Consider the following 13169-nt stretch of genomic DNA (forward strand, 5'->3'; position numbering starts at 1 on the left):
ATTGTCAGTGGGTCTGTAGGGTAGACACTGTTGTAGGCAGAGTATTTATTGATGGCTGGGCAAGGGCGTGGCCGGAAAGGTGTGACTCTGGGTGTGTCCCAGAGTATGCAAATTCATGTAAGGGTGGACAATCGGACTGGGCCATCATCTTGTGAATGAATGCCATAGAGTGCCTAATGGAAGCAGGAAGAGCTGTCCCATGAGACCATATTTCGAAAAAAATATGTAGGCTAGTCAACAGCGCTAAACATAATTTCCCGATCCTGTTTGAATAGAGAGAACACTCTGCTAGCTAGTTAGCCTACTGTATTAAACCTCTAGGGCCTACTTGTCCCGATACCTTGTTCCGTATGAGTTAACAGATATAGCTAGACCCTACGACAGTTACCACTTTATTATGTAATTCAGTCCAAATGTTTCAATAAAGAGTCCTTATAATCAGTTCGTTAAACCCCTCATCCGTTCCCTGACGTTATAGCTCCCATGTTATGACGAGACTTAAATATGACGAGAGGTAGGCTATTCAATGGGTTTGTGTCAGCAATCCTGATCTGTAATCATTGAATAATGATTGAGTGAGTAAATGATTAAAAATAAGAATTGGATATGGAGTTTGGACTACTGGGGAAAAAAATAATTTAAGAAGATGGGAGGCCCGTCAACGACCCGAGGATGCGGTGAACCAAGTAGGCGAGGCTACAAGTTGGGTGAATGGGTGGACTTAATTTTGCCCTCTTGGTAAAAGTTGTGGGGCTTAAAACTAACTGATGAATTGATGAACTGATGAAGGACTATTGGAACATTGGAACATGAAATAGGCCTAGACAAAAGACTTAGGCATATAGGCTACTAGTTTCTACGGATTGTCCGGCCATTTGCTAATGTGAATGAATGCCAAATGAATGCCTAATCGGCATTCCTTCAATCAAATTGGTTGTTCAAATTGCTTGGCCTCCATTCATTGTGAACATTTTATAGGCCCAATCGATTAGCCTGTATTTTCCTGTAAATGCAACATCGACGTATTTGCTAATGTAGCCTAATGTAGCCTAATCGACCATAATGTGCTAATCAAATGCAACTAGGTCATGGTGACGTCAATGAATGCCAGTGTTAGGGTATGGGTTAACGTTGGCTAGCCTGATCATAAGTTTTACTTATGTATTTGTCTTTGCTATATTAAGATAAAATAACTATCAATCCCCACTGGTGATTTGGGGTGTTACAGCAGCAGAGTGACATAAGGCTACAGTAGGCCTTTTCTTTCCATAGCATAGGCTACATCATCTACTGGTCTCAGAAGGCTATGTTAAATAGGGCTAAGGGCTTGCGTCGATTTAGGCTACGGATAAATTGAGGGTGTCCCTCAGTGAGTTTTAAATGAACGTTTGTAATGAATTAATATGCTTATTTTGCCCATATCTGCGGCGAGGTTTAAAATAGTAGGCCTATTCATCTGTTGAAGGTGATGTTACAGAGTGACAACATGCGAGACATGGGCAGACGTCGGCGTAGTCGTAAAAAAACATTTGCACACCCTAATCTTTATTGTTAAGTACAAACTTCTGCGTCATTACTGACATAAACCTGTTCAATAGCCTGTCTCGTTATATTCAAGTCTCGTCATAATATGGGCGCTATAAAGCCTAATTTATACTTCATAAAACGGCTCATGGCTCTTGCATTGTCTTTAGCTTCCATTCCATGGAAAACAAATTGCTTGGCCTCCATTCATTGTGAACATTGTATAGGCCCAATCGATTAGCCTGTATTGTCCTGTAAATGCCACATCGAAGTATTTGCTAATGTAGCCTAATGTAGCCTAATCAACCATAATGTGCTAATCAAATGCAACTTGGTCATTTGAACGGAGCACATCGCTAAGGGACAGCTTACGATGGGTTCAGCCCGCCCTTAAAGTATCCCTTGTACCTTGGCTAAGAAGGCTCTGGGAAACAGCGCATCGGCTCCCTCCGCCCCGCCCCCTTATTGTGAAGATAAATGTTGTGATCATGCAGCTGACCTCACCAGCAGACCCAACATCGCTTGATCAAGATGAAGATCTCAACTGAGCAAAGTGAGCAGATCAAGACACTCCATCTGAACGGCTACTCCACCACACAGATAAGAGCGGTCTTGAATGCAATGGGGGTTGATGTCACCGCTAATTCAGTCCGGCGCCACTACAGCAAGTCACCTGTAGTGGCCAAACCCCGCAGGCCAAGGAAACTGACAAGGTACAGTAGACCTAGACTATAGACCTGTATTAGCCCTAGACTATAAATGCACACTAGCTGTCTGACATCTATCTATATTATATAAGGCACTGTTCTAATATAATTCATTGTATTTGTATATAGTCAGATCATGCAAACCATCAACGGACTTCTTGAAGCCGAGGACGAGCGGTCAGCCAGAGACATACAGAAAATCTTGCTGTCCGACCACAACACACACGTCTCTACCAAGACCATCGGGAAGGCTGCTAGAAGAATGGGGTGGAAATACGGAATGACTCGGTAAGGGAGTGCTTAATTGTGACTTATTTATTTAATGACATTGTTTTGTCTCGGCTCGTAGGCTGTCAATAATTTATGTCTAAAACGTATAAACAAAAATGTACAGTAGGCTACAATATAACATGACGTCTGTTCTGTAGTTGGGTTCCCATGATCCGGGAGAAGAACAAAGAGCTTCGTTTGCTGCAGGCACAAGAGTGGATCGCGACGAGCGAGCGCTTCGAGGACGTCATCTTCACTGACGAAACGACAGTGTCCCTTGAGCGTTTCGCCCGGACCTGCTACTTGAAGAAAGGGAGAGCTTCCTTCAAGCCCAAACCGAAGCATCCTCTGAAGCTCCATGTCTGGGGTGGAATTTCTCGGCAGGGACGAGGACCGATGATGATTTTCGAAGGTAGCCTAGCTATTATTTAATCGTTGTAGCGTTTTGCGGGCTATTATCCATTATGCTACATCTGTTGGTGTAGGGTTTGCTGTAGGTAGCCAATAATCTAATAATTTAGTGTTGTTCTTTTATTTAGGAATCATGAATGGCGACTACTTTAAAGGAAAATGCTCGTTTTTGACAACCTGGACCTTATTTACGACATATTATAAGAAGTTTGACTCACCGAGATCACTTTTGTGTTGTTCGGAGGCCTGTAGAAGAAATTTAAAATCCAGCGCGAGCCAGTATATCCATGTAATGGCGTCGGACGGGGCAACGGGAATGCAGTTTCTCAAAATCCATTTTCGGCCGCTAAACGGTTGTTTTCATCAATCAGATTGGATGAATCGACAGTTGAGATTCCTCAACGCGAGCCATTGTTGTTTTGGTTTTCAAATACGTGGTCTTTAGCCTCTGTAATATGATCTTTACACGCCTCTCCCCCACTTGCTCCAGCACGCATGCGCACAGGCCAGCGCGCAGACTGGCTATTCTCCCTCACATTCTCTGCGCTACGATCGGATTGTTGCTGACGAATGACGACGACAATATTCTCGGCACCAACAACGATCGTAGCGCAGAGAATGTGAGCCGGAGAATAGCCAGTCTGCGCGCTGGCCTGTGCGCATGCGTGCTGGAGCAAGTGGGGGAGAGGCGTGTAAAGATCATATTACAGAGGCTAAAGACCACGTATTTGAAAACCAAAACAACAATGGCTCGCGTTGAGGAATCTCAACTGTCGATTCATCCAATCTGATTGATGAAAACAACCGTTTAGCGGCCGAAAATGGATTTTGAGAAACTGCATTCCCGTTGCCCCGTCCGCCGCCATTACATGGATATACTGGCTCGCGCTGGATTTTAAATTTCTTCTACAGGCCTCCGAACAACACAAAAGTGATCTCGGTGAGTCAAACTTCTTATAATATGTCGTAAATAAGGTCCAGGTTGTCAAAAACGAGCATTTTCCTTTAAGAACGAAATCATCACAATGGCTGCTGCACTGTACATCAAAAACAACTGGAATGGACCAACGCATCGTTTTTTTCAAGGTAGGCCATTGTAACGATGGGCTACACGCAAAGCACTCATTGAGTGAAAAATCTGTTGTTAAGCCTAAATTGGCGTGCCTAATATTTTTTCTCCCTTTATTTATGCAGACAACGACCCCAAGCACACTGCAGCTAGAGCCTACATCGCTGCCGAGGGGATCAATTGGATCAAAACACCAGCAGAGTAAGTTGTTTATGTAATATTGCATATGTTGTTTACAAACTACCGGATAGTGAGGCGATGACTTCGGGACAGTGACGGTGGAGTGGCCTACTTTTTAATATATTTAGCCTAATTTATTATCTTTTCTCAAGATCTCCAGATCTGAACCCCATCGAGATGGTGTGGAACCAGTTGAAGACGTACATTCGGCGCACGGCAAAACCCAGCAACAGACAGGAGCTTATTCATGCCATTGAAACTTTCTGGTATGAGGTACTGGATGTGAAGACATGCAACAACTACATCAACCATCTCAAGAACGTGTTGCCGAAGATCGTCGAGGTTGCTGGTGGCCCGACAGGAATGTGACATCCCCCGGGACTCTGTAGCAGGCTACTGGTAGCCTACTAGTACACAGCTGTTTTTTTGTTTTGTGTATCTATTTCGATGTGTGTACATAGCCTTTTTTGCAAATAAATAAAAACAAAAACACAACATTGACCAACGGCATCTTATTTCATTCAAAATGTTGTGCGTGTATCGTGGTGCCCACAGGTGCCCCTGTGTCTGAAATGAAGGAATATGTCATGAGAACACTGCTAGCTAGCTAGTTAGCCTACTGTATTAAACCTCTACTTGTCCCGATACCTTGTTCCATATGAGTTAACAGATATAGACCCGACGACAGTTACAGAGATGGATACTATAGATAGGCTTTGTTCGTAATAATTAAATTACAACCAGACAGAGAACAAGGAGTTTGAGTTCATAGATGTTAGCTAACTGGTACAGTAGTTAGCTAGCTAGCTGATCCCTGTGTCATGTGTTGTTTGTTTACGTTGCAGTCTAGCTTACAATAGCTTCTCACGCCGTTCACTACCATTCCACATTTTTTCTGATTTAAGGTCCCATGACGGTTTTGTCTTCCTGCTTCTGCCCAAGCACTCCACAATACCACAATATCAATACAACATTGTCATGTTTTACCGAAGCATAAGTGAAGAAGACGGTAGCTATCAGTGGGCTAAAGCAGTTAGCTAATGTTAAGATCATTCCTCTAGCTGCTGCGTGCGAGACGTGCGAGTTCGTCTCCGTTCCTGCCCGAGAAACAGAAGTTGAACTAATAGCATCAAAATCGAAATAGCTACAGGAATCAACGTTGTAAAGTTAGCTATCTGCTTTTTAGCCACCGACAGCTACCGTTAATATTATGAAGCTGCTGTCGTGAGGTAACTTGCTATCACGGTCTTATCGTGCAGCTTCACAGGCTGCTATTAGCAGACAGCACTAAAGTTGACAAAATCACACTTGCACATCATTAGAATTCCAACCATTTATATGGGATTTATCATGCAACTAAACATGGAACCTGAATACTACCTGATATTTCAACCTGCTGCCATCAGTGATCGGCGCGTCTGCTTGTTTGAGTCATGAATATCCAATGTAATCCAATATATGCAATGACATTCCATTCCGTAGTGTCCCAAAACTGTTAAATAATTCCCTTTGTAGTTCACTATGAGTAGAAATACATAGGGAATAGGGAGTGAACCATTTCAAACACATCTCTGGTCAGCTCCATTAGCCATCTCGTCTTGATGCCATGTTCCATATGAAAACACTCAGTTACCCTACTGTATTAAACTTCTACTTGTCCCGACACATGAGTTACCAGATATAGACCCGGCGACAGTTACAGAGATATAAACTATAAATAGATAGGCTTTGTTCGTAATAATTTAATTACAACCAGACAGAGAACAAGGAGTTTGAGAATGGTAGGCTCATCTAATGTGCGAGATGAGCTACAGCAATGGGTCAATGAGTGGTATTACTGCGCCCCTATGGGCAGGCGAGCGGTGGTGCGGAATGCCGTAAAGCGCCTGTTAGAATACCGTGGGTCAAATTACATTCTTATGTTCCCACATCTGTAGCAATAGTAGTAGTAGTAGTAGTAGTAGTATTAGCAGTAGTATTAGCATTAGCAGTAGTAGTAGTAGTATTAGCAGCAGCAGTAGTAGCAGCAGCAGCAGTAGTAGTAGTATTAGCAGTATTAGCAGCAGTAGTAGTAGCAGTAGTAGTAAGGAGAGCACAATTCTAAAGGCCTGGTGTAGCAGTAGTAGTAGTAGTAGTAGTAGTAGTAGCAGCAGTAGTATTAGCATTAATAGTAGTAGTAGTAATAGCAGTAGTAGTAGTAGTATTAGTCATAGTAGCAGTAGTAGTAGTAGTAGTAGTAGTAGTAGTAGTAGTATTAGTAGTATTAGCAGTAGTAGTAGCAGTAGTAGTAGTATTAGTAGTAGTACTACCAGCAGTAGTAGTAGTGGTAGTAGCAGCAGTAGCAGTAGAAGTAGTAGTAGTAGTATTAGCAGCAGTAGTAATATTAGTATTAGCAGCAGTTGTAGTAGTATTAGTTGTAGTAGCAGCAGTAGTAGTAGTATTAGTCTTACCTTGCTCCCATCAGGCTTGTCCACCACGAACACATCGCTCCAGGCCAGGATGCCAGTGGTCTCCCTCTCACAGCCCCCCCTCCAGGTGAAGCCCGTCAGAGGCTCCTCATGGCCCCCAATCCAGGAGTCGCCCGACTGAAACCAGGAGAAGAGGGGTGGGGTGAGAATGGGGGGGGTGCAACCAAAAGGTGTGTGTGTGTGTGTGTGTTAGCCCGAATACGAATACGTTATTCGGATGAGCACAAATAGTAGATTTTTCCCGAATCGTAAATTCATACGAATATTGTAAAAAATATTCGGGAGGGGGGAGAACAGTCAAATACTGTATGAGCGAGCGATACCCGCACGTTCTGTCTGCTTGTTGACATGACACAACAAGGGAGAGAGAGAGAGAGAGTTAGACACAGAGGTGCACGCACTTGCAGTCTCGCACCTGCTGTCTAGACGTCTAGACAACGCGGAGATGGAGAGAAAGTTTTTAGCGCGCTGAGAAGCCAGATAGTAGGCAGGCAACGAACGTAAGCAGCACCGAGGGCTTTTGTCCCTAGTTAACTGGTTTATTGAGACAGTTATTGGATTTAGTTTTCTTGTCGTAGCCTACCTGCTGCAATTATGGACGATTTATGTCTCTTTATTCAAATGGCAATGCATTTTTCAATTGGCAATTCAATATTCTATTTCGTCATTCAATTTGAAAATGCAAATTGTGATAGAATTTTCATTTTCAACTTCTGCATGCATTATTTCACTCAATATTAAAATTTAAATGCAATCGTGTGATGTGCAATTCCATTTTCATGTAACAGTTATGTATGGAAGTTTCAAATGCAATAAGGGATTGCATTTTCATTCTCATAAAAGGTTTTGGCCTCTTTATTCAAAGTGACAATGCAAATTGGATTGCATTTGTGACAGCGGCTGGTGATTTGGTCCGCAACTCGGCAAACCCCGAAATGCGCTAGGGGGCAAAATAACTAAAAAAAACTTTTTTTTTCGTTTTTTGTTTTTTTGTGTATTACCAAAGTTGAAGTTGTGAAGAACCTACTTACTATAACAGACAACAGTTTTAGGTTCACGAAATACGTTTAAGGGGAGACACCCCAGGTGAATAGGAAAAAAAAAATCCTTAATAGGTATCACCATCAAACTCCCCCAGTTTGTTAAGTACATTAAGGAGCATCTTTTTTGTATTACAAGTTTTCTGAAATCTTATGGATAAATATGCAAATTAGGCATTATATGCGCTAAATATGCGCCAATTTGCATAATTTTGGGAAATCAATTTTTTTAACTGGTTCAAGCCAGATTCAAAATTCTTGTTTCATTTTGTTCACATATCCCTATTCAAACTTTGTCCAAGGGGGATTTTTGATATCTCTTTTCTTCACTTCAGAAATCAGAAAATACTGTCAACAGTCATAAAAAGACCAATTTTCGCCATGTTTTAGGGATAAACTGTTATATAAATCAGGCTATGAATGAAATTTAAAAAATCCCCCTTGGACAAACTCTCAGAATATGGATTGGAACAAAACTGGAAAGTTAGGTGTATGTAGGTGCTACTCAAGTGGTGGTTTTGATGTCCCTAAGATGATAAATAACTCATTTTGAGAAAACGGGCTTTGAAAATGTGTATTGTAAAAAACCATACATTTGCATTGTAAACCAATATTTACAAACACAATATCCAATCACATCATTAGTAACAACATTACACAACATCTGAAAACACATAGAAACTGAAAACTGAATAACACAGCATGTTGTGGATTCAAAATAGTCCAGGAGTAGACATTTTGTATAGAGAAGTAAGACCTGTTTAGTTGGAAGCCCACTCACCACGTCAAGGTACAGCCCACGAGTGGGATGTTAGTAAGACGAGACTAGAGACGAGACAATGTTAGTAGGGAAGAGAACATTCCCTTTTAGAAAGCTTGTATTATTTTGTTAAACAGATCATGGACAAAGATAGACACATTTGACGAGGACATGCATGAGAAAACAGATTATCTAGCTTTTTGTGTTTTTTAAGCGTTTTACATGGAGAAAACATGAATGAATGAATGAATGAACATGAAGAGTAAGCTGATTCATAAATACACAGGACAAGATGTGGTAAACAATGCAGGGTAAACACCAATAGAAGCTAAATATAGATTGCCAAACAAACAAGTGATATAACCATCGTCAAAAGCAACACCATAGGAGACATCAAGCTACGCCGTCATAGGTCTACAGAGTCACTCCTCAGATTGCACCACACTAGCTATCAACAAAACTGTTCTAGGCAGCTGGTTTGTAGAACCCACTCAGCTGCAGTTCACAAAACTGTTCTAAGCAGCTGGTCTGTAGAACCCACTCAGCTGCAGTCCCCAAAACTGTTCTAAAACCACAATATGTTCCTGGTGCGCATGGGGTTGTCATCAGTGAAGCGGACTACCCCATATTGCCGCCTTCATGTTGTCCACTGAACGCTGGTTATTGAGAATTATTGTAATAATTCTCAATAACTGTAATAATTTTGTAACATTTTGCATTTATTGGCAGTCAGCTTACCTACCTCTGGGTCCACATCTGCATATGCCTGCCTAATCTGCACTGCTTCTGTGAAAGGACTCCAGACCTCTCTCTATTTCAGCAACTGAAATTAAAACAGTTTATTTGGTCAGTTTATGGATGCATGTAGATATGCCACAGGTAGAGAGACTACTGTGCATATGTATAGGCTTCTGATATTGGCTAGAGAGAGAGAGAGAGAGAGAGAGAGGGAACACGTTTCAATAGCCTACCTGTCACCCTCTTGTCATGTTTCTGATACGTTTTCAGATGAAGCCCTGGGATCCAACACTTTACTAATCTTTTGGAGAGCTGCATACCCCAACCCTAACTCGTGCGCTAAGAGGACCATCCTCACATTGACATCAAATGCAACATCATTCCTAGTTGTATCATGAAGCCGAGTCGATGTGTAGACACTTTTGCGATAGCCATTTCTCACAAAGACTGCACTCTAAGAGCAAAGTACTACAGAACCCACTATTCTGAGGATCTATGTTAATTTTAAGACCAGTTCCTGCACAATTAGGACAAATCAACCCAGTTATCAGCTCATTCAAACGCGCCCCGCATCTCTCTGCTGCTCACTGGACATGCTAACGCTAGCCTCATCTCCCTGCTGCTCACTGGACATGCTAGCACCGGCTAATGACAACTTGCGCGAATAGGCACTTTATATCTCATAAATGTAAACATTTCCATTTAGTTTCTCATGTTTTCTGTTCAACCTTGCGGGCAAACACTGTTGTCGTTGTTGCTTATTACATTTAGAACGCTTTACAGACGGCATTGTTTGGATTAGATATAAGGAAGTGGAAACGTGTCACATGACGCGCTGAACCAATCACGTTCTCAGAAATCCACAACAGCCAATGAGATTTCACGGTTAGCATCAAACCCGCCTTTGTATTTCCACGATTGGTTGCTGATACAAATGAAACTATCAGGTTTGGTTGCGATAACATTGTGCACGAGAGCCAGATCTTTAAAACGATACCCGGATGACCGGATTCAGACGAAAGAAAACGCTGCGAGACGTTCCGAAAAAAGGCTAACTTTTGGTGATTTTAGGAAGAATCTACAGACGCAAACAGACTAAATGAAGTAAAATAAACATCTAAATGCGTATTTTTGATGTTTTATTTCCACTAGTATGAAAGAAGACATGTTATGGAAGCAAACTAGCACAAAATCTCAAATTTGACCAGGGCGTTGAAAAACGATGTTTTCACCTACCGTGTCTCCCCTTAATTAGTCTGCAAACTAAGCTCGTTTTTAGCTGATTTCGAGCCGGGCTTGGGGGCGGGCAGATCGATTAGCATGTCTTGGTTTCATTGGCTATTGCTTCCGGGTTCTCCGCCCCCACCCTGCCCATAAGAACAGCACGCCGTCTTTGTTTACATTCAGTTCCAAGTTTACCAAGGATGCTACAGCTTTTGCAAAAGAGAAGACGGGGATGGCATCCAGGACATGGAAAGAGTTTTAAGAGCAGCCAAAACTCCAGCAGAGCAGGACTCGTTCGTACACGGAGTTTATTCTTGATGACCTGTGATACAGAGATGACTGTTTCAGCAAAGCCAGTTGCTACCAAGCGAATGCGAACGACGTACCAGATTCACACCACCGCCAAGCATTCTGCTTTGCTTTGGGGTAAGCTGATCTTTATACTATCTGTGCTGTTTACATTACATTAACGTTAGTCGTTTAGCAGAAGCTCCTTTCTAAACAAGTGACTAAGTCTAGCTAGCATAACAAACTAACAAAGGCTAGCTAGCTAACGTTAGCTAACATGCTAGTTAGCTGAGCTAGCCCTTTGTTCCTAAACTAGCCAGCGTGGCAGCTAATATCGAGCTAGGTAGCTATATTATAGAGAGAAACAGAATGAGAGAGCATGAGAGCTATGTTAGTCTGACACCTTTGTTTTTTGTTTTGGTTACAGGATGAGCAAAAAGGTGATGATTTGCAGCTCTCCCTGGGCCCCTCCATACCAGCCAGCAAGAAGATCACTATGCACTACAGCTTTGATTTTGCACAACAGGTGAGAATACGTTCATCCTATCATGCATTAGCTAGTCTATTTAATCAACACATTCTGGTACTATTTTATCTATATGGAGTGCCAGTACTGTGGGCAATAGTTTAATGTACTTTCTTCCTTCTATTCTATTGCAGTTTTGATACTGAGAGACCTGGCATGGTTGTGGCCAGAGAACACCGTGATGCACCGGCAGTCGAGTTTCAGCTGCTGCGCAAGCCTGATGTCCTGCCCCCCAGAGAAGGTCTTCTTGTGCAAGCCCCACCCGGACTGGACATGGCCAGACAGACGTATCTCTTTGACAAGATCAGAGAGTTCTGTTCTGATGAGGGACGAGACGTCACATGTCCCCCGCCAAACTCCACAGCAGCTCAGAACAAGACTGTCCGCTTGTAGATTCACTGCAGATCATCAGGACGGACAGCACTGCAGGAGAAAGGCCACAGCCTTTCCTGTTTTCCTGTTTGTATACTGAAGCATTGCTTGTTCTCTTGCACAGACTTGCCCACACTTGCACAGACTGCATTGTTAGAATATTGAATACTGAGCTGAGTACTGTTGTTATTACCTTGAGTATTGAGCTGGGGACTGTTATTACTTTGTTGTACACTTGATCACAATGAACACTATGCACCTTGTCTATAAAACAGACAACTGACTGTACACTTTACACTTAGACAGTTGCCTTTTTTTGTACACTTAACTACTTATGCTTGTACTTTATATCATGTATGTGACAATAAAGAACGTTAAATTTGAACTTCATCTTATATTGTTCTTAACTGCATTCACAACACAAGATTTAATACTGACTCAGAGTGTGGGGTCATCAGTGAGAGAGCACCTCACTTGGCAGCCACTCTCAGTTAATACCCCAAGTTGACAGCCACTCTGACAGATAATGACAGATCGTCCAGTGGGGGAGTGGCTGGGGGAGGGGTTACCAGGCCATTGTTCACGCCCATTACCTGGCAGTCAGAGGTGTGAAAATGTTGGAGAACTTTGGAGGGAGATTTCTCAGCTAAGTTGATTTGGCAGTACTAGCATTCAAATAAGCATATCTTCTTCAAATATGTTCAGATTTCAATGTATGAGACCTCATTTGAAAGCTTACAATCTGCACTTTCATAATCTCTAAAAAACTGAAAAATGAAAATGCCTAGTTGAGGACCAAATTACCAGCGGCGGTCACATTTTCATTTTCAACTTTTGCATGCATTCTTTAACTCAATATTAAAAGTAAAATGCAATTGTGTGATTTGCATTTACATTTTCATGTACCTGCATGTATTGACGTTTGAAATGCAATAAGGGATTGCATTATCATTATCATGGAAGGTTTTTGGCCTCTTTATTCAAATCGCAATGCATTTGCAATTGCATTTTCATTTTCAACTTCTACATGCATTGTGTGATTTGCATTTCCATTTTCATACACATTCACTGACAATATGAAAATTATAATGAAAAGCCATTTGACATTTCATTTTCAACGGCAACGTGCAACGTGCTTTGTTGGTGTCAAAATTCTAATGGAAATGCAATATGGGAACCTGCCCTACTCTGCCTCTGATTGGTTAGTTGTACTTCGCTCTACTGTTCGAGGATCCTGTTGTGGCGGGTCGAGGGGGGTCGACCTGTAAGGCCTCAGCTGCCTCCAAAGCTTCCCTGAGTAGACGGGTCACGTTTGTGTTCTGGTGCCGGTTTGCCATGATCACTTGGTTTTGACCGCGAGCGCCACTGTGGCCACTATTTATAACCTACATATCAATATGGTCCCGCCCCCAGACAATGACTGACAGGCTGGTAGAACGTGATAATGAAAATGCAATTGCATTTCGATTTGAATTTTGACACCAAAGTGTGGCATTACTTTAAAAATGAAATGTCAAATGGCTTTTGTTATTTTCAGCGAATGTGCATGAAAATTGAAATGCAAATCACATAAATGCATTATGATTTCAATA

General features: G+C 42.1%; 1 protein-coding gene across 2 annotated transcripts in view; it reads right to left on the minus strand.

Annotated features, from left to right (window-relative positions):
• LOC311311444 (atlastin-2-like) overlaps nucleotides 1-13169 on the minus strand; it is a gene marked incomplete at its 5' end in the record, with an annotated part of 114378 nt that overhangs the window by 21564 nt on the left and 79645 nt on the right. For both annotated transcript variants that reach the window (XM_084441160.1, XM_084441159.1), the window contains one exon: nucleotides 6612-6746. In XM_084441160.1, coding sequence (XP_084297286.1) covers nucleotides 6612-6746 — 135 coding nt within the window. The remainder of the gene's footprint in view (nucleotides 1-6611; nucleotides 6747-13169) is intronic.

Source organism: Borostomias antarcticus (assembly GCF_949987555.1).
Source record: "Borostomias antarcticus genome assembly, chromosome: 7".
Classification (NCBI taxonomy): Eukaryota; Metazoa; Chordata; class Actinopteri; order Stomiiformes; family Stomiidae; genus Borostomias; species Borostomias antarcticus.